The sequence below is a fragment of the Equus quagga genome, chromosome 15 (assembly GCF_021613505.1).
Source record: "Equus quagga isolate Etosha38 chromosome 15, UCLA_HA_Equagga_1.0, whole genome shotgun sequence".
Taxonomy (NCBI): domain Eukaryota; kingdom Metazoa; phylum Chordata; class Mammalia; order Perissodactyla; family Equidae; genus Equus; species Equus quagga.
This window is the reverse complement of record NC_060281.1, coordinates 69,889,908-69,915,716: the sequence shown is the minus strand read 5'-3', so window position 1 is coordinate 69,915,716 and position 25,809 is coordinate 69,889,908. Positions and strand designations below refer to the sequence as shown.

Below are 25,809 nucleotides of genomic sequence, written 5' to 3'. Positions count from 1 at the left end.
GATTTATAGTGCCTTTAAAATACCCCATGACCGTTAGTATTTGCCTAAATTACTTTACGTTTTACCTACAGGCAAAAGCATTTTGACCTAAGGTCAGACTCCTTTCAGAATGTGAGATTTGCTGATCAATTAATATATAACTAAACAGAAAGAGTAATAATGGCCAACATTGCTTTGGCGTTTGCTGTTTGCCAGGCATGGTGTGGTTCTCTCCGTTAATTGGCACACCCCTCCTCTGATAGTTAACACGAGTGAACATTTATCCAGTGCTTACTGTACACCAGCGCTGGCCTAAACCCATGAGGTATGTTACCCACAGAATCCTGTTCGGGAGGGACTTATCTTACCCCTTTTTGTCAATGAGGCAACTCAAGCTTAGAGAGGTTCAGTAACTTGCCTGAAGTCACTTAGCGCGGAGGGAAGACAAAATCCTAAAGTCAGAGCCTGCACTCCTAGTCACCGAACTATAATAACGCTGGAAAAGCTTTGAGGCTACTGACATCAGAAAAGTGAAATTTTCTCCAGGTAGAATTCTGATAACTTGTGCATCTGTCCTGATGCCGGGCAAAAAACCTTTTGTGGGTTCTTCGATAAGATCTGCTTTCAGAGTGCTGAGAGTTAAAAAAACAAAACAAAACAAAAAAACCTTCAAAAAACTGCGAGAATAATCAAAACAATTCAGCGCTGCAATCTTAGCCCGGCAGCCTCACCCCCTTTTTGTCCCTCACCCCCAAAACCCCATAAAAATCAAGTTTATGAAGGCGTTTGTCTGGAAGCCAGTGCCTTAGGTAAGCTCTTGAAGCGCGATCGAATTAACTGTAGGGTGGGGGAACTCCACTTCTTAACCGGGACGCGGACGGCCACTTTTTCGTGAGGCTGCAGATGGAGTGAAGGAACCCCGAGGACGCAAGACCTGTGGGCGGGGCTGGGATGCTGCGCCGGGGCGGGGGCGGGCTCTCTCTGCCGCTGGCCCAATCACGGCGCACCGCTCCTCCTGGCCGCTCGCCGATTGGTTGTTGCCATAGCTCCGGGCGTTCGCTTGACAAGATGGCGGCGGCGCGGCAGCCAGGGCCGAGTTTTGGCGTCTGGGCGGTTCCCGGCTTCTGAGGCACGCGCGGTTTTGTCGCGCCGGCCCCCCGAGGCCCAGGCATGGGCTTGTCGCCGCCGGCCCCTCTGCTTTTGGGGCTCCTCCTGCTGCAGGGCGTCGTGAGGCCTCTCTGGGGGGACCTGGGTATGTATGGCGGGACAGGGACTGCAGGGCCGGGCTGCGGGGATGAGGCCTGGAAGGGGCCAGGCTCGGACTCCTCCGGGAGCTCTGGAAGACGCCGCCAACGAAAGCCACCGCACAGCTCCGGCAGGGGCTCTGCAGCCATTAACCCCTCCCTGTCCCCTTCCTTCCCGCCTAGTTTTCATCCCGTCTGTCATCCGCATGTCCGGCCCTGAGGTCAGCGCGTCCCTGGTCGGAGGCACCGAGGATGTGACCGTGTCCCTGGCCCTGCTGCAGGACGCGGAGGGTAAAGAGTCCGGCCCCGCCTGTGGGAGCGTGGGGTTGGGCCGGGTCCAGGCCGCCCAGGGGAGCCTGGCGAGGGGGCATCCTGGGGGCCCCTGCCGCTGTCCCCTGCAAAGTCGGGATGGGGTGGATGGATGGGGGGGCTGCTCTGGACCAAAGAGCGCCGACGGACAGCTTCGATAAAAGAAAGCTTGAAAGCATAATGGCTTGCATTCATTGAGCTGTCCCCTGTGCTTAAATGCGACTCCTCATTTTCCTAAGAACAGTAATATCTTTTAATCCCATTTGACAAGTGAAGACACTGAAGTTCAGACAGGTTGTCACTTATGCAAGGTCACACAACTCACAAAGGGCGCAGTCCTAGGGTCGGAAAGGGATTCCATCCTAGGGAGCCTGTCTCAAGAGCGCACCGCCTTAGCTGCTGCCTTGCGTTCTCCTTTTCTCTCCCGCAGGATTATTGCCAGTTCCTTCTTGTGGAGTGCTGAGCAATGAGACCGGGGACTGGAGTTTGACGGTGACGCCCAGTGTGGTAAGGCTTCTCAGTGGCATCTGTGGAGCCCCACCTTTAGTGTTTCTGCAGTGCTCTCTTGATTGGACAAGATACAGCTTTCTCCGTGCTCGGAACTACTGTGAAACTGTGGGCCATCGGATCCAGTAGGCAGCCATCCAGCCCAGAGGCTCTTACCCTACGGTTAAGGGTCCTTGGATGAGTGTCAAGAAGTCTGTGAACTCTCTGAAATTGTGTGTAAAGTTACGTGTGTGTGCATTTTTCTGATGAGATGGTTGCCAGCTTCCGTCAGATTATCAAATGGTCTGTGACTCAGAAAAACTTCATAAACCGCTGGTCTCACCCAACTCTGAGCTTATGTGTAAGGACACTCAAGCCCGGAGAGGTTAAATAGCTCCCATTTCATGTTTTATTGAGAGGCTAGTATGTGCAAGGCATCCATTTGGGAGATGAAGGATGAGAAAGACAGACTTTGCTTGCACTGCAGGAATGGGATTTTTTTAATTGACTTTTTTTGTGTGTGTATTTAATCTTCTGCTGGTAGGATGATAAAGAATCTAAAATGGTGCTAGCAAAGTGAATTAATTTATCAGACCTGTGTTTAGCTTTCTCTAAGTATCCAAAAGTTGCGTGTTTTTCTGTTAAATGGAGGATTAGGAACCAGGGCTTGCGTATTGCCATAGGTTTACAGGGTGGAATTGAACAGAATTATGTCACCTTTGTACACAGTTCTCCTTTTGTAGAATGAACGGAGACTGACGTGTGCCTTTATCATGTTTTCCGTAGTGTGTTGTTATAGATGCTGTTTTGCGTCACCGTAAAAAGTACTGCAATGTTTTCCTTTCAGGATTCATTGGAAGTGACAGTGAGGTTGAAGAGGGATCTGCAATGGTGTGCCTCTAATGAGACAGACTCCTTCTCAGAGTCCCCATGTATTGTCCAAACTCTTCTGGTTTCAGCATCTCACAATTCATCCTGTTTAGCACATCTACTCATTCAAGTGGAAATTTACGCCAACTCTTCTCTGGCCCATAATGCGTCAGGCAAGTAAAGTATCTGACTATCAAAACATTCATGTCAAGTGTTATCTGTCTGATTGTAAGTGTATACCGTGCCATTTTGTGTACTTCACTCTTGTCTGTCTTGCCTTCTTAAACTTATTTTCCTTTTGTTTAGTTGTCTTATTTTAAAAGTTTTCACTTTGTCCTATTTTACTTAATTAAGATTTATTTTATCTTGCTCTACTCTTTGGATCTTTGTAAGCCACCTTAAATCCGTTTTGGGAGAAGGTGAAATTTGTTTCTTTGTACTGATTCCTTTAACTCCATCTTAAAACAAAACAAAGCACCCTCCCCCTCCCCCCCCAAACCAAAGGGAAGGGAAAGGTTCATGAATGAGTTTGTAGAAAAACAGCAGATTTTCAGTCGAAGTTTTTGATCTCCAGCTCCCTTTTCCAAAGGCAGTCTGTTAGCTTATGCTTATAGAACCAAGTATTCCTGTCTTTAAAAACAAACACAATAATAACACGATTTGCTATTCTGTATCTTTTTAAAAATAATATAACTTAGAGATTGTTCCATATGAATAGGTTTGCCTCGTTCTTTTTAATAGCTGCATAGTATTCCCTTGTGTGGATATACTGTTGTTTATTTAGCTAGTCTCTTAGTGATTGAATTTAAGCCATTTCTAGCTTTTGATACTGTAACTAGTACTACAGCAGACATCCTTGTGCACATGCATCTTTGGACATGAGAACGTGGTTTTGTATTTTTCTCCCTTTCACATAAGGGCAGTGTTCTTAGAACAAAAGATGGGCTGATGTGGAGGGGTCTCCCATCATGGTGTCACCACCTTGTTCTCTGTTCCAAACTCTGGCATCTCTTGCATTCACAGGCACCTGGGATGAAGGAATAAGCATTTCTCTTAATAACAAAGGTCTGTCACTTTGACATTCCCACACTCTCACTTCCCTTATCACATCCCCTAACTGTGGTCCTCTTGGTTTTGGCAGTTTAGGAGGTTTAGACGAGTTATGATGGTGCCATTCTGTGGGCTACTCTGCCCTTAGTGTATTTGACAGGAAGATCTCGAAGATGTATTGCTAAGAGTGAAAAGCAGATTCCGGTGGATGCATATAGCATGGAATAAGAATCCATATTTATATTTGCATAAAGGAATTCTGGAAGGCTGTCTGAAAGCTAACATGGTGCCACTGGATTGGGGGTGACTGGGAACAGGAAAGGGCTGTGAATGAGGACTTTGACTGTGTGCCTTTTTAAATATCCTTTTGATTTTTTTGAACTGTGTGACTCTATTACCTATTTAAAAGTTTAAAATTTTGTTTTTAGAAGAAAAAATATTTTCTAATGTTTAAAATTCAAAACAAACCAAGAAATATTCCGTGGATGCTTAAAAAATCAACAGGAGGGATTAATGGTAGCTATACCATTCAAAGCAGTGACTTTTTCTTTTAAAAAATATGGTTGACTATATTTAGGTAATGTTTCAGAATGTCTTTGTACAAATAGACTTAGGAAAATTATAGTCTTTGTATATGGTAACTGTGAGATGTCTGCTCTGACCCCATGAAGGTGTGAAAAGTTTTGCACCCAGTCAGACAGAGATCAGAACAAGAAAAAGGATGGAAGGACAGACAGGAGGTATGTGGTCTGCCTAGTAAGAGCGAAGCTAGCAAACAATGGAGGAGTCATATAGATAGATGCGCAGTCATCTATCTGTATATCACGTAGTAAAACCCTATCCTGAAATGCCTTGCTTATGCCACACGGGGTTGATTCTCCTGAGGGTCAGACCCTTGTAACATGCTGTGTTACTTGGACCTTCTCTTTGTTGCTGATACCATTGCCATACTAGGGTTTTACTATATTATAGCATAGAATATATAATTAGTTGTTGTTTAGATGCTTCAGCTGTCATGTCACTAAAGTTAATTGTTACGTAGAGTTTAAAGAACTAATCGCTACATAGTTTTTTAACATGTCCTGAGTCCTGGGACAAAAGTAAAATTTGGCAGACTGAAACTTTTATCTGATAAATTATCGCAGAGAAGCTAGAAACATTAGTCTCTGGATTCTGAGTTAGGAGGCTGAAATGTAATGTAACATATTCCTTTTCCAATCAATGTAAAAATTACTCATTTCCCCCACACTTGAACTAGAATCAGGATGTGAAGATTTCAGTTTATAGGGTGGTGGACCTTGAGGTTGAGCACATAACGTAATTAAATATGGTCTTGTGGTCAGATGGGTTCCACATAAGCTGTCTGAAATGTCACCATGGCTTCAGTTTTGTCTGCTGAAAGAGGTAATGAGTTTGAAGAAGTACATGCTTGATATCAGTCTGTGTTATGAAAAGGGTTGTTCAGTGTATTGAAAAATAAAATCAGTGTATTACATTTATCCAACTTGTAAATTTTACCTGCTTGATTACCTTCAAGATCGCCTGTAACTTTTTTGGTTTGATATAACTATTGCATTTTCTTTTTTTTTTTTAATTTAATTTTATTTTTCCTTTTTCTCCCCAAACCCCCTGGTACATAGTTGTATACTCTTCGTTGTGGGTCCTTCTAGTTGTGGCATGTGGGACGCTGCCTCAGTGTGGTTTGAAGAGCAGTGCCATGTCAGCGCCCGGGATTCGAATCAACGAAACACTGGGCCGCCTGCAGCGGAGCGCGCGAACTTAACCGCTCAGCCACGGGGCCAGCCCCTGCATTTTCTTATATTTGGGTTTTTTTGGAGTAGTAGATATAGGCCTCAGGTGTGTCTTATACATAGCTCATTTCAGAGATTCCTTAAGGTGGAATGTTTGGTAACGGTGGTTGTAAAACAATGATTCAGCTTTCTTTTGCATGTCACTAATGTGGCAATGCTTTGCAGAGTGTTTCATAGCAAACTTTTCTGTTGTTTGTACTTTTCAGAGAACGTGACTGTTATTCCTAACCAGGTGTATCAGCCCCTTGGTCCTTGTCCCTGTAATTTAACAGCTGGGGCCTGTGATGTTCGCTGCTGCTGTGACCAGGTATGCTCTCTCCAATTATTGGATACAAAAGTTATGGTACCCAGGGGCCGGCCCCGTGGCCAAGTGGTTGGGTTCATGCACTCCACTTCGGCAGCCCAGGGTTTCGACGGTTCGGACCCTGGGAATGGACATGGCACTGCTCATCAGACCACGTTGAGGCGGCATCCCACATGCCACAACTAGAAGGACCCACAGCTAGAATATACAGCTATGAACTGGGGGGATTTGGGGAGAAAAAGCAAAAAAGAGAAAGAAGATTGGCAACAGTTGTTAGCTCAGGTGCCAATCTTTAAAAAAAAAAAAAAAATCATGGTACCCAATAGCTTGTGAAGAGCACCAACAGTTCCCCGCCAACAGATTTTTAATAGATGGTCTTTCAAAACTGAAATTGTGTTTTGTATTGCAAATTGTTTTCAAATTGAGTATTTTCTTATCTAGCATTGTCAGTCTAGTTTATGGAAGAAAAAACTGTATTTCTTTGGATAAAGTTATGATTGTGATGATTATACTGAGAGGATGGTTTTAATATCTTATTTACAAGCCTTTAAGAAAATCTAAAAAGGAAAGAAAATACACTTTTTCAATGATTTTTAGTAAATTTATAGAGGTGTACAATCATCACAACAATCTAATTTTAGACCATTTTCATCATCCCAGAAAGAAACCGTGTCCCCATTTGCAGTCGTTGCCATTCCTGCGCCCCATCCCCAGGCCGCTGTTAATCTGCTCTCTGTCTCTATGGATTTGCCTGTTCTGGGGATTTCATATCTATGGAGTCGTACAGGATGTGGCCTTTTGTGTCTAGTTTCTTTCACTCAGCATCATGTTTTCAAGGGTCACCCATGTTGTGGCAGGTGTCAGTGCTTCATCCCTTTTCATGGCTGAATCATATTCATTGTATGGATGAATTCATTGTATCACATGTTGCTTATCCATTTCTCAGTTGTTGGACATTTGAGCTGTTTTCACTTTTTGGCTATTATGAGCATTTGTGTACAAGTTTTTGTTTGGGTGTGTTTCCCTTTCTCTTGGGTATATTACCTGGGCGTAGAATTGATCCGTCATATGGTGAGTGTTTGTTTAACCTTTTGAGGAACTGTTTTCCACAGCGGCTGCCCCATTTTACGTTCTCACCAGCAGTGGAGGAGGGTTGAATTTTCCATGTCCTCACCAACAGTTGTCATGATAATCTCTTTGATTGTAGCCATCCTAGGGAGTGTGAAGTGGTATTTCACTGTGATTTTGATTTGTATTTCTCTAGTAACAAATGATGTTGAGCATCTTCTCATGTGCTTATCTGCATATCTTCTTTGAAGAAATGTCTATGTAGACCCTCTGACCGTTTTTTAATTGAGTTGTCTCTTTGTTGTTAAATTGTAAGAGTCTGTTATATGTTCTGGATACTAGTCCCTTATCAGATATGTGATTTGCAAAAAGCTTCTCCCCTTGTGTTGGTTGTCCACCTTCTTGTTGGTGCGTTTTGAAGGACAAAAGTTTTTAAATTTGACGAAGTCCAGGTTATCAACTTTTTCTTTTGTTGCTTGTGCTTTTGGTGTTACATCTAGGAAACTGTTGCCTGATCCCAGGTCAAATACAAAAATAGGAAAAGGCTGAGAGGGAGGACTTTCACTGTGTGCCTTTTTAAATATCCTTTTGATTTTTTTGAACCACATGACTCTTATTACCTATTTAAAGGTTTAAAATCTTGTCTTTAGAAGAAAAAGTATTTTCTAATGCTTAAAACTCAAACCAAAAAATATTCCGTGGATGCTTAAAAAATCAACAGGAGGGAGTAATGGTAGCTATACCACTCAAAGCAGTGACTTTTTTCTTTTAAAAAATATGCTTGACTATATTTAGGTAATGTTTCAGAATGTCTTTGTACAAATAGTCAGACTTAGGAAAATTACAGTCTTTGTATATGGTAACTGTGAGATGTCTGCTCTGACCCCATGAAGGTGTGAAAAGTTTTGCACCCAGTCAGACAGAGATCAGAACAAGAAAAAGGATGGAAGGACAGACAGGAGGTACGTGGTCTGCTGTACCTTATTTTAGATTTAAGAGGAATGAGATGCAAAAGAGGCACATTTACTGGGACGCAGTCCCTCCCGTTTTTGGATGAGTGCAGTTATGTCATGGTTGGTGTTACTAAACAGAAAAAGAAAGTTTAGGGTCTTCATTTATATTTTAATCCTCATACTAACAATTGTACTTACAGTAATAATTATATTTGATTAAAAAAAAAAACATAAATGTGTTTTGTTATCAATAGAAATGTCAAAATGGTGTCCTCTTCCTCTTTCTTCCTGACAGCATTACTGTGCCCTGTTTCTCACTTCCTTTCATGTTTGTTATATGTGGTGCATACATATACCACACCAACCACTGGCATCGTTTCGGGTTCTGGATCAATCAGTGATGTCTTCAGATAACTTCAACTTAGCACGTTATACGTGATCAGTTTTTAATTTGAATTCCTCTGGTTTAAAAAAATAGATCCCTTTCTTTTCTACCTTCAGTAAACAAGGGGTTCAGGACGCATTTAACTTTTAGCTCTCTCAATCCTTTGTGAAACAAGGAAGACTCGTGAATAAATGAATGCGTGAGTGCAGTAACGTCCTGATACCGTTAATTGGGTCACTTTATAGTAACAGCGAGGGCTTCGGGGATTCTTGTGGAATGTGGACTGTTTCTCTGAGCTGGGGATTTGTATGGTGATGACCGTTACAAAGGGAAGTTGACTCTGTCTCAGTCCCTGTTTGGAGTCTAGTCCATATTATCTTTTCTTCTCTTCGTATTGTCTTTTGTGGGCACATCTTATGTCCCCGGTAAAGTTGTGCTTCCTTGGGGGTTTGAAGTTCTTGGCTTGGAGACTCCTAGGGAACTGACTAAAGAAATTCCGGCACGATTTTACTTTCTGTGGGCACAAAGCGCTTTCAGACTAGAAGGAGGTGGTGCTTGTTTCTTGCGTCCTCAGTGGCGTCCTGCTGGCCTCAAAGAGTTGGATCTCCTCGGCTTGCCAGGAGGTCTGGTGGCGGGCACAATGGAAGCTTTTGTCTTCTCACTGCTCCTTCACGTTTTCTTTCAAGGAATGCTCATCCACTTTGACAGATCTGTTCCGAGAGGCCTGTTTCACCGGCGTCTTTGGAGGAGACGTGAACCCCACCTTTGATCGGCTCTGCTCGGCTCCGCCTGCGCCCGGAGTCCCGGACTGGTCCCCGCTGCTGTGTGTGCAGTCCCCCCTTGCCAACTCGCCCTTCCTGGGCTACTTCCACCGCGGCTCTGCGTGAGTGCCCGGCGGGCCTGCGAGGCCTAGAGCGTGGGTCACGTTTTTCTCAGGACCTCTCGGAGGTGCCATGCGTAGTCAATTCTAGGTTCAATTCTAGATTTCAGTCAGTAAAAAGTTTGTTTTGTGTTAGGTATTCGAAAGAGTTGGGCCTCCCTGAAATTGAATCTATTGGTACTGCCAATGGTTACTAGCGATCACTGGGTTGGGGGACGTGTGGTGGGCTCCCGGGGACCTTGGCTTTCTGAGTGTAACCTTTCTGTATGGTTGGAATCTTAGAACTTTATTATTATTACTGAAGTAAAATTCATGTAACATAAAATTAACCATTTACATGTGAAAGTGTACAGTTCAGTGGCGTTTGGCACAAATATTATTTTCGTAATTAAAAAAGTAAAGAAAGAAATTTAGAAGAATTATCTTTAGTGGGAACAGCTGAAAGTGACAGTGAAAATCTTTATTGATTTACAGCTCCTCTAGACATCGCACTTCCGTTGATGTGTATTTGCATACGGATGTGAAAGACGTTTCAGACTTTGGTTACAAACAAGGAGATCCAATTATGACTGTAGATAAGGCATATTTTACTATTCCGCAGGTAATAATTTCAATGTTAATATGCTAGAGCCATTTCTTATTTTTCCCATCCTATTGTTAATTTAATTCATATTGCTCTTAAAAATCTCTTCCTAAGTTACTTATTTTTCTCCTATGGGCTTTTCAGGCACTCAACTATTTATGGTCTCTGCGTTTTTTTTTTAATCGTCACTCTTGATCAGTCTTTGCCAAATCTCAGAGTGAACTTACTAAATAAAACCAAAAGACACTCTGTAAATTTCCATGGAAGTACTATCATTCCTCATTTCTGTTTGTTTAATAGCCAGTTTCTGGTAAGCTATAAGGGTATAATTTAATGTCATATTCCAGGATTCAGAAAATATTTTAAAACTAATTTTGTGTGAAATCTTTTTTTTTTAAGTTCAAAATTATGAGGAAAAAATATCTGTGGGAAGAAAACGTGGGAGTCTAAACCATTTCTCTTTACTAGTCGTTTGACTCCACTTCCAACAGTTTTAGCAAAAGTTCCGTTATAGTAAAGGAGAGAAATAAAGTTGAATATAATCATGTTTCTGCAAAGTAAGTGGAGCAGGACAGGTGATTTTCTTTGTTTTCATTAAATAATACTGTTGTACTCCTCAACCAGTGGCTTCAGACTTTGATTAGCAAATTAACGACATTTTTCTAAAGTTGGTCAGGTATTCAATGAACTGGCCATTGTTGAAACGAACCCAGCGATAGGAGCAGGCAGCAGAAAGGACACTCTGACGAGACGCTGATCTGTATTTTCTGATTAGAACAGAGGTCATAAATCTGCTGGGGTGTTCCCTTGCCCTCAGGTGTCCCTGGCTGGGCAGTGTCTGCACAGTGCCCCGGTGGCATTCCTTCAGAATTTTGACGTTCGTTGCGCTACTCATTTGGAAGTATACCAAGAACGAGATGATATCGTCAATGTGAAGATAAAGAATGGTGCTATAGGAGGTACGTTACGTTGGTTTGAAAAAAGAACACAGACCTGAGTGGTTAGATAAACTATGATCTCATGAGAATGTAAATGACTTCTACTGGATCGGGTTAAAATCACATTTCAACTGCCAATTGAGGGAGGTGTTTTCTTTGGAAAAAATTCAGTTCCATAAGACAGCATATTGCATACTAGTTCATTTTGAAAAATTGAGGTAAAATTCGCAGAGCATAAAATTAACCATTTTAAAGTGTATAGTTCAGTGGCGTTTAGTGCATGCACAGTGTTGTGCAACCTCTATGTTGTGTCACCTCTGTCTAGGTCTAAAACATTTTCATCACCCCAGAAGGAAACCCCACACCCATTAAGCAGTGTTCCCCCTTCTCCTCTTGCCCTGACCCCTCGCAACCACTAATCTACTTTCCATCTCTATGGATTTGCCTATTCGGGATATGTCACATAAAAGGAACCATGCAGCATGTGGCCTTGTGTGTCTGGCCCTTTCACTCAGCATCATGTTTTTGAGATTCATCCATGTTGTAGTGTGCACCAGAACTTCATTCCTTCTTATGACTGGATAACATTCCATCGCATGCATGTACCGCATTTTGTAATCCATTCATCCTTTGATGGACGTTTGGGTTTCCAGCTTTTGGCTATTGTGATAGTGCTGCTGTGAACACTCGTGTACAAGTGTCTATGCAGCCGTATGTTTTCATTTCTCTTGGGTGTATACCTAGCAGTGGAATTGCTGAGTCATATGGTAATGTAACTTCTTGAGGAACCACCAGACCGTTTGCTAAAGTCACTGCACCATTTTGCATCCCCACAGCTGTGTACTGCATGTTCGTTCTTATGGGAATGATTCTGCACATTATTATCACTCACTTGATTCTCCTCATCAGTTATAATTAGATGCCAAGAATAGTGGGATTTCCATTTGATGGTGTTTGGGGAGCGGGAGAGAGTTTTGTAGTTGGCACACAGGGCAGGCACAGTTACTGTATTTGCTTGATAAGCTTTCATTTGTGTAAGTAAATGTGATCATGTTAGGCCATGTAGTCCTGTGGAAGTTAATTTATGTATCTTTTTAGGCATCGTTACACCAAAAGTAAGCTATGAGGAAGCAACTGACCTAGACAAATTCATCACCAGTACAGGTATTTTAATGTTACACTTGTATATCTTTTCTACAGAAATATGTATGTCATTTCTTACAAGTAATATATAGTCCTAGAGTAAGATACACTTTTATGAAGAATTTAAGGAGGTTCACAACAATTAGCAAGATCTCCCACCAGTATTTTTCTCTTCTTTTTGCTGAGGAAGATTCACCTTGAGCTAACATCTGTGCCAATCTTCCTCTTTTGTATGTGGGATACCACCACAGCATGGTTTTTTTTTTTTTTTTTTTGAGGAAGATTAGCCCTCAGCTAACATCTGCTGCCAATCCTCCTCTTTTTGCTAAGGAAGACTGGCCCTGAGCTGTCAGTCTCATGGGACTGGCCCCCATTTTGTTTGTTTTTTGTTCTGTGTTGCCTTGCTTCAGAGTGATGTCTGTGACCTTGACCCAGTTCCTTCACAGTCCTGGGTTCTGTGGGTCCAGGGTCCCTTCTAACTCTCAGGGTCTGTGAACCTTTTCTTAAGTGTTTTTCAGATAGTTAAGAATTCTTTAGGACCCAGCATTTTCACTTCTTGCTTTCTTTTGTTTTTTGATAATTAAACTTTGCAGTTGTGATGCAGCCAAATAAGTTATGCAGAGTTTGCCTGACATTACCAGGACTTTTTTTTTTTTGAGGAAGATTAGCCCTGGGCTAACATCTGCCCCCAATCCTCCTCCTTTTTCGCTGAGGAAGACTGGCCCTGAGCTAATATCCCTGCCCATCTTCCTCTAGTTTATACCTGGGACGCCTGCCACAGCATGGCTTGACAAGTGGTGCGTACGTAGGTCCGTACCCGAGATCCAAACCGGCGAACCCATGGCCACTGAAACGAAACATGTGAACTTAACTGCTGTGCCACTGGGCCCACCCCAGGACTTTTGTTTTTAGTGAAAGATACTATTTGTGTTTCTTTTCAATGTGTTGCAATTCTCAAATCTATTCATTACTTCATCAAATATTAGTAGAGTGCCCACAGTATAGTAGTGAACTTGACAGCAGGCCTCTGCTCTAAAGGAGCTGACTTTCTGTGGTCTTTCAGTTTAAGTATCGTTCTAACAAGCATGTGCTCCATATTGAGCTGTGGGCCAGGTGCCAGGGATACAGGGAAAAAAAGAGAGGAACAGACCTCACTCAATATTGTGATGGTGCAGAGGAGGTGGCTAGTGCTGACTGTGGGACCAATGACAGACTGGAGCCCGAAGAGGGTCTTTTATTTATGAAAGTATTCTTTTATTTGCAGAAACACTTTTAAGCAATGGATCAGCCCCCAGAAACGTGAATGTGGAAGAACATTATCTTTTCAGATGGAATAATAACACCATCACTGAAATAAATGTCAAAATTCTTAGGGCAGAAATTAATGCCCACCACAAAGGTAACTTTGTTGAGGGCGATGAGAATGCTTTCGGTTTAAAGTATTTTTTTCTTTCTTCAAAATTCTCACAGGTGTAACACATACTACTAAGTCAGACTTATTTCTTGTTTGATTTGTGATTTAATAAAAAAGACTATATGTTTTTTGGTATGTCAAAATGCATTTATAAGGTAAAGAAAATAACACTGTAGGAGATAGTTTTTTTTCCTAGTGAAATGGTTCACATTATCTTTTTATTTTGTTTTATTTCTAGGAATCATATCACAGAGATTTACGGTAAAATTTTTAAGCTATAACAGTGGTAATGAAAAGGAATCATCTGGTAATCCAGGTAAGATAGTATATGTTGTGGGGGCCGGCCCCGTGGCCGAGTGATTAAGTTCGTGCGCTCTGCTTCGGCAGCCCAGGGTTTCGCTGGTTCAGATCCTGGGCGTGGACATGGCACTGCTCGTCAGGCCATGCTGAGGTGGCGTGCCACATGCCACAACTAGAAGGACCAACAACTGAAAATACACAACTGTGTACTGGGGGGCTTTGGGAGAAAAAGGAAAAATAAAATTTTTAAAAAAAAAAAGTATATGTCGATCACTGATCTTACAAATGTATTTTAGTTCAACACTCCTATACTATAATGAGGATTATAAGTAACTCTCTCCAATTTTAGTTTGTGACTCTGACGTTTCTCTTTATTTCTCTTCTGTGACACTGTATTCTTTTTCTGATAACAACTTGATTTTTTTACATAAAGTGTCATAGATAGCAACAAGTTGCTGTAAATGCAAAATGTTCTTTCTCTTTAGCTACTGGTCTTTTGGAAAATAGATAATGCATTTAAAGCCTTAGTAAAATTAACTTTTAAGATCTAATAAGCTGCAGTTGATGAGTTCCTAAGCTGGGATCTGTGGAGCGACTTCACGGGGACAGTGAATTCCCTGTCATGTTGTGCGTTTGGTGTTTTTGTGCAAATACGTCACCACCTGATTGGGTCTGTGTTTGTCTCTTTCTTCACTGCTGCCTCCTCAGGGCCTGAGATAGTATGTAGAAGTGTGCTGTCCAGTCTGCTGGCGGCCCGCCACGCGCAGCTGCTGGCCAGTGTCATATGTGGAAACGATAATATTTTGGATATATTGGGTTGAAAAAAATATATTATTCAAATTAATTTTATCTATTTTTCTCTTTTAATGGGGCTACTAGGAAAACATTTTAATTTCTAAAAAATTCTAAAAATATGTTATAATACTTAAATCACATATGTGGTTTGCATTATATCTCTATTGGGCAGCACTGGCTTAGACCATAGCAGGTGTTCAGTAAATATTTGTTGGATAAATTATCATTGTTTTGTGAAAAAAATTTTCCCTTCTTTTTACTATTTTTAATCAGGCAGACATATCCATGACGGGACAACTTTTTTTACTTTTAACTAACTTTTTATTTTGCATGATCTTCAATATTTATATATACTAATTTAATAATACATGATCCATTATATATATATAGTTTTTTTCTTTTAAATTGGATTTTAGTGTATTTATTAATGTGGAGTTTGGAGGTTTATTGTTGGCTTTAAAAGCAGGCTGCTGGAATTTAAAGATTTTCATTTCACTGACTTAATTTCACAGGATTCTGAGAAACACCATCAGAATATATGAAAAATGTTGAAGCTCTTGTCAAAAAAGAGTAAACTGATTAAGAGCCAGAACTGATCAGTCAGTGAAACAGCTTGTGTATACACAGCCACTCTCTCTAGCACTTTCCGAGGCAGGACAGGGTTTTAGGCCCTCTCCTCAAGGCATTAACTCTCTTAGTTGGAAAGACCACCAAGTCACAGGAAACAAGAGTGAGCAATCCAAGGTACTTAATAAATGAGTGCTGGACTTATGGACAGGTCCTCTGGAACGTCAGAGGAGTAGAATGTTGACCATTCACCCAAACTCTGTCATTAACTAAAGAACTGGGTTGAGTGTCTAGTCCGTGCCAGGTTCTGGTCTCAGTGCTGGAGGAAAAGCAATGAGCAAGACCGAATTCTGCCTTTGGTGAGTTTCCGTTCAGGGCTGCCTGGAGGAGCTCATGCCTTGGAGAGCAGGTAGTCTGTGCTGGGAGCAGGACTGGGTAACCTGGGGGAGTTCAAGGAAGCAGAAGTGAGTATGCAGTGTGCATGGGCAGGGGTCCGGCCAGCGGCGGGGGCGAGGCTGCTGGTTCAGAATGGTTGGAAACAGAAATACCAGGCTTGAAGCTTGGTTGCATCTTGGTTTGTAAAAGCAGCTCTAAAACACATTTGTGGGGACTTAGAGGAAATATGAGTATGAGCTGGGTATGATGTGATTATAAGGAATTATTATTAATTTTCTTAGGAGAAATATTGGTATCATGGCTACGTAGGGGAATAGTCTTAATTTTGGGAGATGTATGATGGAGCTCCTAGAGGTGAAATGTTGTGATGTCTACAACTTATTTTCAAATGGTCCTGCAAAAAAAATTATGCATATGCTTATACAATATAGATAAGACAAATATGGCTAAATATTAACAGTTGTTGAGTTTAGGTGGTGGCTGTACTGGTGCTCATGGTATTACTCTCAACTTGTCTGACTATGTGAACATTTTCGTAATGAAAAGGTGGAAACAGTAAGTTGGATAATAGGAGACAGATGGGAACAGGACCTAAACCAGACCTTGGGCTTGAATTGATCTACTAGAGAACGGTCCTATTGAAAGGTCACTTTGGTTAGGTCTCCTTTACAAGCTTCTGTGGTAAGTGGTATTCATCCTTCAGTGAGGATTCATTCACCAGCCTGCTCGGTGGCTTATTGTCCTCCAGTGTGAGATATCCGAGAGTGATTCCTGCCTGCTTTTGACTTTTCAGATTTTATTTTTAAAATTTATTTAAAAAATCACACGAATATCTTTGTTAAAAAACAAAACAAAACACAGGTGATCTCTTTCTCTACAGAGTATTTTGAAAAAGCTCTGCCTGTGTATTTTCTGTCATTGTGTATTTCTCTTTTGTATTATTTGATGAGATAGCACTTGCTATGCCAGAACAACTTGAGAAGGAAAGATGCTAATTCTCCTTTGTTGTGTTGTCTAGGTTACCAACTTAGCAAGCCCATTCGAGCTCTGAATACCAACAGGATGAATAATGTTACGACTTTACACCTTTGGCAATCAGGTAATCTGGTTTGGTACTATGATTAGCTCTCTGGTAAACTAGAATTGGAAGTACTACCATATTTTGAATCTAATTAAGTAATCAATTACTTTAAGCTCAGTTGGTTTATTTAGCCGAAGGGTGGTTGTTTTTCATGCTTCTACAGCTTTTTGTTTTTTTTTTGGTAAAAAATGTTAACATTGCATCTGAAGTGCTGGTTGTTAGTAAGAGAGATTTCAATATGGGAGTGGCTTGAGAGTCCGTTGTTACCGTTCTCCATAGCCCAAGATGGTGCTCATTGGAGACATGAGACCAGCTGTCTTCCCAACTGTGGAAAATCTTTGCCTCTGTGGTAATTATCCACATCTGCAAGAAGCATTAAATTTCGCATTCAGAATAAACCGTTGATCCCTGTCCAGGTATTCTGACGCAGAAAGGCACCTTCGTTCGGCTTTGAATGGATTAGAGTAACAATGACCTCAGTTCTCGAAAACTGGAAACTTTATTTCTACTTATTATTTTCTCTTTGATTTTCAAGAAAAGCTTTGAAATAAGTCTTTGCTTTTATTTTGCAAAAATAGTAAGAGGATAATCTTTTTCTTTTGTAGCTGGAAGGGGTTTGTGTACATCGGCAACGTTCAAACCCATTTTATTTGGAGAAAATGCATTATCTGGGTGCCTTTTAGAAGTTGGGCTTCATGAAAACTGTACTCAGCTCAGGTGAGTGTTTCATCGATGAGTTCATCCGCCTTTTGAGTGGTTTGCTTAAAACTCATTCACCACGTGAATGCTAAAGGCAACGTGAATGTGAAAAATTAGAGTCTGAATAAAAACTTGTGTGAAAGTGATAGTGAATAATGCATAACTACAACTTCCAATACAATTAGAGTTGATTCAAACATCAATATAAGGGAAATAGACCTCTTTCTTGGGAGTAAAGCCTTTTCATCCATATTTATGCGCTTTCTCTGCTGAAGTTTGTTCAGATCATTGGCACCTAATGCTCCAGAAGCTATAAGAAGGGCTGGAGCCGGGTGTCATTGGTGTGATTGACATGTGAAGAACACTGAAGCCCTGTTACATATGTATAAAGAATTTTCCTCTTAATGGTCTGGGTGCCGTTTGAAAAGTGTGTTTATGGATATGCATATATATATATATATATATATATATATATATATTTTAATTGAGGTGAAATTCACATAACATAATCATGTTAAAGTGAACAGTTCAGGGGTGTTTAGTATATTCATAATGTTGTGCAGTGTTCCTTTTTCATCTCTGCAAAAGGAAACCGTACCCATTAAGCAGTCCTCATTCCTCCCTCCCCCTAATTTTTAATTTTTTTGAGGAACCACCATATCGTTTTCCACAGTGACTGCACCATTTTACATTCCTACCAGCAATGTTAAAGGGTTCCATTTTCTCCACATCCTTGGCAACACTTGTTATTCTCCATTTTTTTTTTTAAGATTTTATTTTTTCCCTTTTCTCCCCAAAGCCCCCCAGTACATAGTTGTATATTCTTCGTTGTGGGTCCTTCTAGTTGTGGTATGTGGGACGCTGCCTCAGCGTGGTTTGATGAGCAGTGTCATGTCCACGCCCAGGATTCGAAACAACGAAACACTGGGCTGCCTGCAGCGGAGTGCACGAACTTAACCGCTTGGCCACAGGGCCAGCCCCTTATTCTCCATTTTTTGATAAAAGCCATTCCAGTAGATGTGAAGTAGTATCTCATTGTGGTTTTGATCACATGCGTTCTTGCACTCGTTTCATCTGTAAGATATCCCAAGCGGTGTAGTTCTTTGAGGAGCAGAGGAAAAGATGGGAGAGACATTTAGAAGGGAAGAAAAACTGTGGATATTAGTTACCTGCAGTGGCTCCTGACTGCAGGGTACAAGGCCTGAGTCCACAGTCAGAGTGTCTCCCCTCCACTTCCTAAGATTTGTACCCTCTGATGACATTACTGGGAAGGAGAGATACTAAGTTCCAATTCTTAATCTTCACTTAGTTTTATGGCTGAAGATTCTAAACATAGAAGGCTAAATATTTAGGCTCCTTTCACTCTTGGATCTCTCTGGCCCATGAATTTATCCTGGTAACTTGACATGGGATCTACCCACCTCCCAAGTTTTGTGACACTCAGTGGAGCCTGTGAACATAAGTTGCTACCACTTTAAGTCCAGAGTGGAAGATTGCTTCTCTGCGTCTTCCCCTGGCTGCTGAGGTCTATCCTGGGGAGGCCAGCAAAGAAAAGTACGTCTCCCAGCCAGTTTTTAATGCCTGTTCCTCTGGCAGTTTTTTATTTAAGCACCAGCAAGCACAACCTGGACACTTCCTGAAAAGAACTTTAGGACAAGACCTGCTGGCTGTGCATTGAGAAATGCCTTACTCTCTTGCAGAGAGAATGCTGTTGAACTGCTTGGTTCATTAATACAAGCAACTCATGTTGCAACGAGAGGCAACTCGGATTACAGGGATCTTGGTGATGGCTGGCTCGAAATAATCCGTAAGTCAAAGATGCATATGTGTGAAATGTGTAACTTGGTTGCTATGACTACATAGTGCCAGCTGTGGCGTTAGTGTCCTACCCGACAGGCCGTCTTTCTTTGTCGTGGCCCAACTGACGTTTGTTTAGAGATTAACTCTCCAGACAGGAGGCTCTTCACATCTTTTCATGATGCCTTTTTTGTTTTTGTTTTTTTTTAAAGGTATGCTTTTTTTGGTGAGTAAGATTGGCCCTGAGCTAACATCTGTTGCCAATCTTCCTCTTTTTTTTCTCCCCAAAGCCCCAGTACATAGTTGTACATCCTAGTTGTAAGTTACTCTAGCTCCTCTATGTGGGATGCTGCCACAGCTTGTATTGATGAGTGGTGCTAGGTCCACACCCAGGATCTGAACCGGGGAACCCTGGGCCACTGAAGTGGAACATGCAAACTTAACCACTCCACCACAAGGCCAGCCCCCCTTTTTTGTTTTTTAAGAGGAAATACACATGAAGTTCAAATTGCCTTATTGTTTTACGAGCTAATCAGTCTTTGTAAAAGGAAGTCCAAGTGAGGTTTGAAGATTTTCAGTGCATTTCAGTTTGCATTGCTGTTTTTGATTGCCAGGAATATGGGCGGTTGACAACTGACTTTGTAATTTATAAAAGCAATTTTGTTAACTTAAAAGAAAGTAAAGTGATAGAAAACATTATGCTAAATGAGAGAAGCCAGACATGAACAACCACGTATTGTATGATTCTTTTCTTTGCAATAGCCCAAACAGGCAAATCCACAGGCAGACAGCAGATGAGTGGTTGCTGAGGCTGGGCGGCTGGAAGGAAATGGGGGGTGACCGCTAGTGAGTACAGGTTTTCTTTTTGGGGCAATGAAAATGTTCTAAAATTGAATCTGGTGATGGTTGTACAACTCTGTGAATATACTAAAAACCATTGCATTGTACACTTAAATGGGTGAATTGTATGGAATGCGAACTCTATCTCGACAAAGCTGTTAAAAAAAGAAAGGAACTAAGGTACAGCAGATCTAACAATAGCAGGGATCGCGGAGGCCAGATAAAAAGACCTGACAGGCAGTGCCTTTGGTCAGAGGCATTTGCAGAGCTGGGTTAGCAGGGGGTCGTGTGCGAGGAGCAGGAGACACACCACATGTGGGGCGTGGAATAGAGGTGAGCTGGAGTTAGCTTGCCACAACAGGCCCCATTTCACCTCCTAATCAAAAATTTCATTTTGGTCATTGAGCTCCAGCTCGCTCCGGTTGTCAGTGGAGAAGCCTAAGGTCACAGTGAGTTATGGCAGAGCTAGAAGGAAAACCTGGGGTTCCAGCCTCTTTCCTCTCTTTCCTCTCTTCTCTGGGAAGTCAGATAACATCTTTCCAATTTCTTGGGGAGTCTTGAGTGTGTAAATGTATTGAATAGAAGGAAAGCTGCTTCTGTTGCTCTAACTAGTGGAATTACCTTTTGGGGCTAGAGAGGGCTGACTGTAGTTATCTGTCCTCCTAAGTCCCCTCCTGTCCCTGCAGATGCTGCTGTGCCCTCACCTCTGCCTGGCTGGTAGGATCCTGCCCTCACCCTCCCATGCCCTCTGAGATCTTTCAGCTCAGCCGCTGGAATTCAAAGGACCATCCAGACACATGCCTGCACTCTCCCCACCCTTGTGGTCGGGATCACATAATATGTCTGTGGACCACTCTCTGCCTTGGGCAGGGGGTCCTGGTGGCCACGGGGCTCTCAGTCTGCAATTTGCCGATTCAGCCCCTGCTCAAGTCACTAGGCCCAGAGTTAGATCCTCATTTGGAAAGAGAACCCAGAGGTCGGGGCTTGTCAACCCTGGGCTTTGCCATCTAGGCCTGCTAGATGGGCTGTGGGATGCCTGAGGGATGGAGGGAAGGAATCAGTAAGCACCTGAGAAGTAAGAAGTATGGGAAATTTCAAGATAGAACTGAAGTTGGTTCGGTGAGGAATCAGGTGGTGGCGTTTTGTTGCCTTCACAGTGGCAGCAGTTAGCTTCTATTGATCACAGTCAACGCTGATCCTGGTTAATAAACACAAGAGGGGTGATGCTGGACAGATGCATCAAGGAGGAGGAAATTGGACATCATAAAGAAAAGGAGTCTCACTGACCTTCATGAGCCCTGAAGAGACAAAGAAACCCCCTCCAGAGCCACCGCAGAACCCGCCGTCCACCTCCTGTAACTGGCCTTGCTGTTTCTTCCCCTAAGTGCCAGTTTTCAAGATGAATGAAAATTAATTTCTTATTCAGTTTTATTCTCTTCCATTTGCATTACTGCTATGGCGCCACATCAGGAAATTGCCTTTTAACTATTTAATCCATAGTAACTGAAGTTGGGAGTACGGATTTAAATGTCTTAGACAGCTTTTACCAGAACAGGGACTGCATGGCATATGTCTAATGGCATTTCACTGCAATCGTGTGGTTTTTCTGTTAAAACTCTGGGTGGATTTCAGTGAGGAGCTTGGGAACTGAATCATGATTTCTGGTTTTATTATGTGAGTCAGGGATTTTAAAGTTCCGACTGACATTTAAAATACAAGGAAATCTTTTGAACACAAGGAGGTGACAGCACGGTTATGGAGTGACGAGGAAGGAGAGCCTGTTGGGGACAAAACTCGTTAATGTGATTCCTATCGAATAATATTTCCCTTTCGTTTTGCATCATGGCATTGTAGGAAAACTGTTACTAAGTTATTCATCCCAAAATGCACAACTTAACATTTCTCTAGGTGCAGACGCCCCTGATACAGGTGCAGACCCATCTGTTAGCAGCATGAATGGCTTCTGCCTGGATATTCCTGCTCAGCTGAGTATCCGCATCCTCATCTCGGATGCTGGTGCAGTGGAAGGGATTACTCAGCAGGAGATACTTGGCGTGGAGACAAGGTATGATCACGTCTTGCATTAGTGTAGTTTAGAGAGAGGCCGTAAAGTTGAGGGCGCTCCAAAGAATAGGAACACGCTAATTTAGAAGTTGATTGTTTGTTTATAAATTGCAATGATTAGCAATACGATTATATGTATAAATGGAATATATATAAACTATGTTTATAATGGAAGCTTGTTCTCACTCACAAGTATTTATAAAACTATGTGTAAGGGATTGTACAAGGTATTTTAGGGGCTACAAAGATGCATAGGGTCTGCTTAGTGCTAAGCATATTTTAAAATCCATGAATACACTTGGCATACTGATCAGGGAATATAAATCCCAGTGTATATTGTTGCTGTGTCAGTTACCTGATGTTCTTAACAGGCTGTAAGTGAATGGTGGATATGTTGCCTGCATCATCGTTTCCTTCCAGGTTCTCCTCAGGGAGCTGGCAGTTCCAGTGCGGGCTTACTTGTGAGGAGAAGCCCGACCTTGCCCCTCTCAGTGCCTCCGTCCAGTTTATTAAGATCCCAGCACAGTTACCCCGTCCACTGACAAGGTAATCCCGTTGCTGACCTTGCTGGCAGTATGAGAAGGCAGAAAAATACATATTCGAAAATAAGAAGTTTATTTCTTTAATCAAGTTTTAATGCGTCTCACCCAGAGCACACTTTGTTGTAGCTATTATAATCTTTTCAAATGTTTTGTAGATTCCAGATCAATTTTACAGAGTATGACTGTAACAGAAATGAGGTGTGTTGGCCGCAGCTTCTATATCCGGTGACCCAGTACTATCAAGGTAGAGTAAAGCAGATTTCTGGAGTGGTTATCAGTACATTATGTCAGTTAAAAATTTTTTTTAAATGCGCCAGTGTCACAGAAAACTTAAAACATATAGAAAGTTTTAAAAAGAAAAATTTACCGATAATGTTCCCAGTTAGAAATGATCACGATTAATGTTTTGGCTTATTTCTTCCTAAATAATTACCAAAAAAGTTAAGCATGGTGCTTAATTTGATTCATTGTGTTGCAGGGGAGCCTTGCTCTCAGTGTGTCGCCAAGGGCTTACTGTTGGTTTCCTTCTTCATATTGGCTGTGTTCCTCAGTGACCCCTGGACCAGAATGTGCAAAGCTTGGAGTTAACTATCACCTGACTTCTTACAGATCATGGACTTTCACTTCAGTGATTTGTTGTACTCCTCTGTGCCTCTCTGTAAAATTTTAATAAATGAAATGTTTTATTTTTGTAGAACATTTTTATCAGGTGCTTTGCAGATTTAATTCACGTATGTAGCTATCCAGCGTGCAAAGCAATGCGGCATGGGCGTTCTCATCGCCAGACCAGCCTGAACAAGATGCATGAGAGGCTCAGCTGTGCAAATAAATGTTATTGGAAGCTTTAGTTTACCGCAGGTTACTGACGTCATAGGAGTTTTGGTCTAGATATGTTATTTGTACCTTAGAGAGTCAATCTTCAATTTTTTATGTATTTCTGTTGAATTGATTAATTTCCACTATTCCAAAGAAAAGATTAAAAATCCATAAAGCCTTAAAAAATGTATGTAGTACAAAAGCACAAAGTAAATTGGTGAGGAAAGATGTGGAAAGTCAAACGGCACCAGGAGTGAATGTAAGCCCGTGAAAATATGTGCCAAGGATCTTGCATTTAGCAAAGGCAGACCCCTAATTTAGTCTTCAGTTTACAAAAAACGAAATGTGATTAGCTACGGGAATCATAGGGTCCATGGATTAAAAATAAGCTGGTTTTCAACGAAAGACAGTGTTTTCTAGTTGAGTCTTGAGAGAAATTCCTCTTGTGGCCCCTTACGAGGGGTCGGCATGATGCATGGGGCATTGGGAGGGGAAATGGCTGTCGTCAGCCACAGCCCTACCTTGGCCACAGCAAAGCTCCTGTGAGGTTTTTTTTTGTGGGCCAGATACATTTACTCACTGTTTCAGATGGACTTTGTGCACTCTCGATAAACCTAAGTGTGAAAAGTGCTTCTCTTTCCTTTCTCACTTTTTGACTGGCTTCCTAGTGCCTCCTGATGTCCCAGCAGTACGTAAAGTGTGTCGTTGCATCTTCGCTCACAGCTCCTGCCCGAGGGAATCTCAAATCTTCCTTCCAGTCTACATCTATAAATCGAGTTCTATTTTTTCCTAATTCATATTAAACATGTAACTAATGACAGAAAAAATTTCCCCTTGGGGCTGGCCCCGTGACCGAGTGGTTAAGTTCGTGTGCTCCACTTCAAGGGCCCAGGGTTTCTCAGGTTCGAATCCTGGGCGCCGATATGGCACTGCTCATCAGGCCACACTGAGGCGGCGTCCCACATGCCACAACTGGAAGGACCCACAACTAAAAATATACAACTACATGCCCGGGGAGGGTGGTGTCTGGGGAGAAAAAGGAAAAATAAAATATTAAAAAAAAAATTTCCTCTCAAGTACCATTATCGTATTACTTTGGGGAAACACTGTATTCCTCGCCTGCTGCTCTCTTTCTTTGGTTTGGTTCTCTGTGGGCTGAAGTGATCTCACCCTATAGGAGTCAAAGATTGTCTTTTGTCAAAGAAAAGGAAATACCCACTGCCTAATTAATTGCACTGATTCAGAAAGCCTTTCTGTGGCAGTTTAACTAGCTCTGGAAAATTAATTTAAAATTTTGGACTGACAAGTAATTAAGCCTGATTTTGTGGGCTTTGTTAGGATGCTTTTTGTACTTAAAGGGAAAAACTCACTTTGGCAGTAGAATGGGATCTGGGGGGCATACTATATATGGGTTTAACTTTTCCAAGTTTGTACATTCACGTATGCATTTGAAAAATATTTATTGAGTGGCTACTGTGTGCTGTGCCTTCGAGATACCAAGACAATGTCCCTTGTCAGGTGGAGCTTCCATTCTTCTGGGGGAAAACTGGCAATAAACACACAGAGGAGATAATTTCAGATAGTGGTAGGTGCCATGAAGAAAATAAAACAGGAACGTGATGGGGGTGGGAGGGCTACTTTTTCGAGGAGTCATGGACAGCGTCTCAGAGGAGGGGACATCTGAGCCAGGACCTGAAGGAGCCGGCCTTGAGAAGGTCTGGGAGCAGGGTGTCCTAGGAAGACGGAGGGCTCAGCAAGTTCAAGGGCCTCCACCTGGCAAGAGAAAGAAGGCAGGTCCCGCTGGAGCGAAGGGAGCCCAGGGCAGGTCGGAGACGAGGGCGTGGGGAAGGCGGAGGCCGGATCCCGTGGGGCCTTGCTGGCCGTGGTAAGAAGTCTGGATTTTATTCTGCATGCAGTGGGGGAAGCCAGAGGACTTTAAGTAGGCTCACATCGGATTTTCGTCCACTGTCGGAGTCACTGTGGCTGCCGTGTGGGGGATCGCAGCAGGCACGAGCCGTGGGCCGGACTGCAGTCCCGGACATCCGACCCTGCTCTCTGGTCTGCACGGGGACAGGACCCGAGAGGGACGCCAGCCGCAAACACCACATAGGGCATTGTTCCGCTGATCTGAATGTCCTGAAAAGGCATCTGTGGAGACAGAGTTGTTTAGTGGTTGCCCTGGGCTGACGATGGAGAGGGGATTGATGCAGCTGAGCAGGAGGAACCCTTTAGGGATTGATGGAAAAGTTCTAAAATTGATCGTGATGATGGCTGCACAGCAACCCTGTAACTTTACTAAAATCACAGAACTGTACGCTCTCATCGGGTGAGCTTTATGGCACGTCATCTCAACGAAGCTCATTTTAGCGAGCTCTCAGCCGCAGAGCGAGGGGCTGTCCTCCGTCGGGGCCGGCTGGGCGCCGGGAGCCTCGGCTGTCCCTCGCCGGGTTTGCGCCTGTTGGCCCGGCTGGCGGCGGCCGCAACTCCGGGCGCCC

At 42.5% G+C, this 25,809-nt stretch overlaps 1 protein-coding gene across 1 annotated transcript; it reads left to right on the top strand.

Annotated features, from left to right (window-relative positions):
• Positions 1 to 1,057: 1,057 nt before the first annotated feature.
• On the top strand, positions 1,058 to 23,944 carry TCTN2 (tectonic family member 2). Its single transcript, XM_046640741.1, has 18 exons — positions 1,058 to 1,231; positions 1,407 to 1,514; positions 1,963 to 2,039; positions 2,866 to 3,061; positions 5,956 to 6,056; positions 9,146 to 9,342; positions 9,814 to 9,940; positions 10,740 to 10,881; positions 11,959 to 12,024; positions 13,268 to 13,402; positions 13,656 to 13,733; positions 16,494 to 16,574; positions 17,162 to 17,273; positions 18,956 to 19,062; positions 21,801 to 21,957; positions 22,377 to 22,502; positions 22,654 to 22,742; positions 22,977 to 23,944. Exons 1-18 carry the CDS (start codon positions 1,150 to 1,152, stop codon positions 23,084 to 23,086), a joined length of 2,091 nt encoding a protein of 696 aa, XP_046496697.1. The 5' UTR covers positions 1,058 to 1,149; the 3' UTR covers positions 23,087 to 23,944.
• Positions 23,945 to 25,809: the final 1,865 nt, after the last annotated feature.